The sequence below is a fragment of the Pollicipes pollicipes genome, unplaced genomic scaffold (assembly GCF_011947565.3).
Source record: "Pollicipes pollicipes isolate AB1234 unplaced genomic scaffold, Ppol_2.1 Scaffold_7231;HRSCAF=8579_pilon_pilon_pilon, whole genome shotgun sequence".
NCBI classification, from domain to species: domain Eukaryota; kingdom Metazoa; phylum Arthropoda; class Thecostraca; order Pollicipedomorpha; family Pollicipedidae; genus Pollicipes; species Pollicipes pollicipes.
Genome location: NW_023597034.1, coordinates 37,982,167 through 37,988,166, shown reverse-complemented (window position 1 = coordinate 37,988,166; position 6,000 = coordinate 37,982,167). Strand labels below are relative to the sequence as shown.

The window sequence follows — 6,000 nt, the reverse complement described above, 5'->3', positions numbered from 1 at the left end:
CTGTGAACTGCACCGGGTGATCTTCAAGATGGATTATAGTTCAAAATCCTAAGCACATGTGAAACATTCCCTTTTAAACCCGCCAGGCAGTGGGGGTCAAATTGACCCCCCCAAAGAAGGTTTTTGCAAAATGGTTTCCGAACGGCGCGGCGTAGCCGCACCAAGTTTTGCATAGCTGTAGACAATTGAGTAGCGGTTCGTCTGGCATCAAAAACTGAAATTTGCTTTGTACGGACGCTGTCCTATGGCAGGTCAAAGTAAGGGCATGGTCTTAGCGAAGGCAATTTCTAGGGAATCCTTCAATCTGATTCAACGACGGGGCGTTAGACGAAGCCACACATCTCCGAGATGCTTTCTTAGGCAACACAACACTTGAATGAACAGATTGCATTGACCTTAGGCCAGGTATGAAGATCAGGCCAAGGTCAAAATAAACCTTTTTATTGCTCTAGGGCTTGCTGTATGTGATAATTTCTGGCGCTCATTTCGAATTCATTGACAGCAGGAATCGCATTATACACCTCCCATAGACTTCTTTAAGGCCATATAGGTCAATGACCGGGATGACCAGGTCGAAATTTTGTTTTAGGAACATAATGCCTAGCGTAATATTTGTCGCTTATCCAAACGCAAAACTCAAAGCGGTGTTGTATTATTTTGATAACCATGACCTTCAAAAGGTCAAACGAGGTCACTGACCTTAGATGAGCATGTGACCTTTTGCTTAGAACAGTTGTCTAGGTTCCAGGGCCCTTTTAGACCAACCTGGAACTTGACAAGTTTGACCTTATTTTACCCAAAGGTCATGACCTAGGAGCACTAAACGTTGACCTAAGTGAGTTCATGTACAAGTCAACACACCCTGTGAACTTAGCGTCTCTAGCTCTGTAAAATCCTGAGATCTCAGGGCAGTCAACTTGACCTCCACCCGAGCGAAGGGCGTCCAACCGGACACCCGGGCGCTTGTTAAGTAACACCTAAATATTTGCCGTCAAACGTTGTCCTGGCGAGTTCGAGATATCTGAGGGCGTCCGAGGTCCGTAACTGTGGGCATGCCAAGATGGTCGATCTATTATCGCGGCTAGTTGACCATCTGCATCATAATCGCCAGGTAGGTCAGGACGAAGCTTAGAATCGCCAAAACATTGGATTTCTGCACGGTAAAATATGACAGGCGCCCTCTGCCCGATGTAAGCCGGGTGGTTAACACTGCTCGGTCTCATGGAAACTGCCACCCCCGGCCATTGCTGTTCTTGTTTCTAAGATCGCGAGCACGTAGGCCCAAAACTGCTTCGCGTAATGTATTTCACATGATCATCCTGACCAAGCATGGCCAAGTAGCAGACGCCTCGCTTCTGCTGGCTTTTTCATTTTTGACCTTATTGTGATCCGCCCTATTGAAATTTTAAGGAAACCGCTTTCATTTTCCGGGCAAGGGACCCAGCGGGCAGACCAGTAGGAGGCACATTATATTTCCCGATCAGAGGCTTCGGGGCTATTCGGGTGCAACGTGTGGTACCCTCTGGATGTCATGCCGGTGACGCAGGGCGGGATGCCCTGGCTGGTACAGAAAACCTAAGAGGGAAACATCATACATTGGTGTTTACCGGACGCCGGAGGCCTCCTGACCCGGCCATTTGCTACCAAATAGGCGCAGGGCACTCATGACTGCAAAAGATCCCTATTAGTCGCAGATGTCCAATAATTGGCAGAGACTACAGTTCGGCATAACGGGCTCTTTGCTGAAATGGGAAGGAGAGCCCTCCGTTCGGTATCAGGGGCCTGCCGGACAAAGGGCCTTCCATTATTGCGTTGTGGACTCACATCGTTAGCTTCCATCAGCATTTTCGTTGCCAGAGGGCCTCGACCAACGCAACAGGCCCCCGGCTTTTGGGGTCCCGTCCCTGTCTCTACCTAACAGATGTTGCCCTGACTCGAGCCCCTTACAAACATTGGACCCTCTATCAGGCGCTGTGGGTCTTTGACCCACAAAAGAGCATTTATTGCTTTAAGGGTCCCGACCGATGCAAAATGCGCGTTCCGACCTTGTTCCTGTTTGGGAATGAGCTCCCAGGGCTCAGACCAACACGGAATCGATTGTTCAGCGTTGTTGGTCTATGACCGAAGTAGAGACCCGCGCCGTCACAGGGTGTCCCCAGTCGGTGCAAGATGCCCTTTTTCTGACATTTGATGGCCCGGCCCGGCTTCAGTAGTCGACATGGAGTCGACGTTATGAGGCATCAGACGTTGCTGGATGTGCACGGCTTCGGGAACGAAGAGCGTAATTGCGCGACTAATAGTGTCTGCCATGGAAATCCCTGTTGATGGCCGTAGGGCGGTGTGCAGGTGCATCACTTCCATTAAGCATGCTTGACGCGGGCTGTGTTGGTGGCTAGCTAAGACGATTGCTGCTATTGGTTTAGTGGGCTGGTGTCGGTCGTCAGGTTTTTGTAACTGTTTTATCGAACAGTCACGTGAAGTTTCATGTGAGGTTTCACCAAACATTCAGGAACATTTCAAGGGTTCCTCCAAATGTAAATGGCTAACAACTCTTATCACGCTTTGTTTTCATTTTCCGGTAGGACGCCGCAGCAAAACAACGCAGCTTGCTGCGGTCTGTACAACTTATCGACGCCAAACACTCATGGCATCTAGAATCCGTGGACAACGACACCCGTGGTATTTAGGTTTTTGGGCACCGTGGACACCACTCTGGAGTTTGAACTTGTCTGACCTCATTTAACCCAAAGGTTATGATCTAGAAGCCCAAATCTGGCCACAAGCGAGTTCACGTGCAGGATAACACACCTCTTGAATTTGGTGCCTCTAGCTTTCTCAGCATTGACCCCCACCCGAGCAAAGGGTATTCAACCGGCCACCCCGCGCGCGTGTTAAACGAAACGAAAGCACAAGTCACAAAGCATCTTATTATAGCGCACATATCACAGACATGAAGCGTAAATGAGTCTTGCAGTTTTGGTCGAATCGCCATGCTCCTTAGAAACCAACTGCCTATTTCATGCCTCCTCGCTTCCACTTGGCATGTTACGCGCTTTGATTTTTTTTCGCTTAAACAATGATGCATTATCGCACATCACTCCACTCAGTGTGGTTCAGCCATCTTATTGTCGCCTGATGGCCCCTGTTTGTCCATTTGTAGAGATGACGCCATTTTGTTGCACAATTGATCGAAGACTCTGAAGAACTAGAGTAGCCGTCACTCAGGGCTTCCCGACGGGCCTGAATCGCAGCGTCCGGCCAGTGTTAGCCACCTCAGACTGAGTCAGTCGTGTCGCTTGGGCCACCCCAGCGGCCTGCGGGTTAGAAAAAATATTCGCTTACAAACTGCATGCAGCAGGCCGTGAAAGGCAGATGGTGCATAGTTTTGTTGCTTGCCGTTCGGGACCCATCGCGACTGCGCGTCCGTCAGCGCGTTGCTGAAACGTCGGAGCCCCGAGCTCGTGCACCAGAGTTTCGAAAGTGTCGATCGTGACGCTCCTGCTTCCTGTCAAGATTCCTTTACCCCCTTTAGTAAAAAATTTTAAGTGCATGGACCCATCCTGCCCACCGTCCCTTCTTCCTGTTCCTGCGCTTATGACATGCTTGAAATACTTTAACTCGGAACGGATATATATATATATATATATATAGTATATATATATATATGCTTAAAATGCTTAAAATGAAGAAGTGTGTCAGGGAGCCCGGAAGAAAAGGGAAGGGGGCGGGCAGTGCCAAGGGTCGAATAAATGTTTGTGCATGCATCGCCTAAGTTCAACGTTAAGCATTCGAAGTGCGGGCCGTCTCCTTCTGTTTCCATGCCCATGAAGGCTGCTTTGCAATGTGTGAGAACTCTGATGATAACATTTGTTCTATATTGGCTATATCTGGAGTTTAAATCTCGACTGGTACGTTGACGATATTATATCGTCCATCTTTTACGATTCGACATCCAACAAACATTATTGCAGTATATTAAACTGAAGTAACCTTGATATGACATAGCCTTAGATATGACTCATCTGTGACGCGCTTTACGGTGGTACTATGGGGTGGTGCTACGGTACGGTGTTGAGTCTGTTCCAGGGCCTTGGGCATTGAGTTGGGCTGTTGCGCTGATTGTGCGGGTCTTCGGGACACAACCGCTGTTACCTACTGTTCAGACATTTCCGCTCGGTTAGGCTGTGGAGTGGGTGATACAATCCGCACCTCATTATCCTAGATATGTTTAGCTCTGGCCCAAATTACAACAAGCTTAAGACCAACCTGCGACTGGCTGTCAGCAGGCTGAAACTACTGGAAAAGAAAAAAACGGAGCTGGCACAGAAGGCAAGGAAGGAAATAGCTGACTACATTGCAGCAGACAAAGTGGAAAGGGCGAAAATTCGAGTGGAACACATCATCCGTGAAGATTACCTGGTGGAAGCCATGGAAATTGTGGAGTGCTACTGTGATCTGCTGCTTGCAAGGATGGGTTTGATTCAGCAAATGAAGACGTTGGATGAGGGGCTGGCAGAGCCCATTGCGAGTATCTTGTGGGTCACTCCACGTCTGCAGGCTGATATTGCTGAGTTGCAAGTCATTGCAAGCCAGCTTGGTACCAAGTATGGACAGGAGTATGTGCAAGCATGCAGGGAGAACAGCATTGGAGCTGTGTCACCAAAACTGATGCACAAACTGTCAGTCCAAGCCCCACCCAAGATTTTGGTGGAGAAATACCTGTGCGAAATTGCAAGAAACTATAACGTGGCATATGGGCCGGACCCACAAGTGATGGCAGAGGATGAAATGCATGCTACTGGTGAAAACCTCATCAACTTCGGTGGCACTGAGGACAGTGGTGCTGGAGGTGGACCCAAGAGCAGTGGTGGAGGAGGAGGAGGAGGAGGTGGGTTTTCAGAACCTCCCATGGGGGCTTCAGGCATTGTCCTGCCCACAGTTCCATCAGATGCAGTGGCACCTCCTCTGGGATTTGTTGACCCATCAACATTTAAGGCTCCAGGTAGTGCCGGACCAGCCTACCCAGCCCCAGGTCCCGCATACAGCCCATATAATGTGAACTTCAATCCTCCAGAAAAGCCACTGAACACCAACTTCAACTACCCAACCCCAGCACCAAGGTCAAAGGTAGATAATGCACTGAACTTGCCTGATGTCCCTGCTGAATTCAACACATTTGGGCCACCAGCTTCTGGTACCAACTCAGCACCAACAGGAAACCCAGATGAAGAAGCCAACTTTGATGACTTGACAAAGAGGTTTGAAGCCTTGAAGAAAAGGAAGTAGTCATAGTGGGTGATGGAAAGAAATGTATGCATATGCTTTCACCAAGATGTGTTGATGCAGCAGGGCAGTGTACTATGCCATCAGATGCTGGGACTGGCTGCCACTGCTAATAGGATAGTGGTATTAGACTGCATCAACTTTAATTTAAGGGTGCTTCAAGTATGTTGAATGACTCAATGTTATGCTAACAATCTTTGCTCTTAAAACTCACATAGAAGAGCAAATTATGAGATTTGCTGCAATTGGGTATGATTGGGAAAGAAATGTGATTGCTTTATTTGGAGAGTAACATATTTTTGTAAACCCATGTTGGATCTCAGTTGAAACACCAACTTGTGACATTTTCTGGACAATTATTGTAAAAGATCAATGGCCTGAAAATGCTTGGGAATTTTGGTCAGGAGGAATAAGCATGACATGTATGGTCAGGAAGATACTTTCAAGGTCAATATGGCAGAATTGAACTGGGTTCTGACACTTGAGTGTCATTGTTTATAAGAAGTGCATGTTGTGTTATGTTGTTGCAAACTGGCCTGAATGTGCTTCATATTTTGCTTATGTAGACAGAGTGGGCATATGGTGGGTAGGGAATGAACTGCAGTTGTCTTTGTAGCATGTCTGCCTTTGTTTTCTTGATTGGACAGCAGGTGCCATGCAGTTTGAGCACTTGGAAACTTAATGCTGATAACACTGGACTGTGTGACAACTTGATAG

At 48.0% G+C, this 6,000-nt stretch overlaps 1 protein-coding gene across 1 annotated transcript; it reads left to right on the top strand.

Moving 5' to 3' along the window:
• Window positions 1–4,037: 4,037 nt before the first annotated feature.
• On the top strand, window positions 4,038–5,347 carry LOC119110692 (IST1 homolog). The gene has a single exon (XM_037234594.1). The coding sequence runs from the start codon at window positions 4,225–4,227 to the stop codon at window positions 5,284–5,286; it is 1,062 nt and encodes a 353-aa protein (XP_037090489.1). The 5' UTR covers window positions 4,038–4,224; the 3' UTR covers window positions 5,287–5,347.
• Window positions 5,348–6,000: the final 653 nt, after the last annotated feature.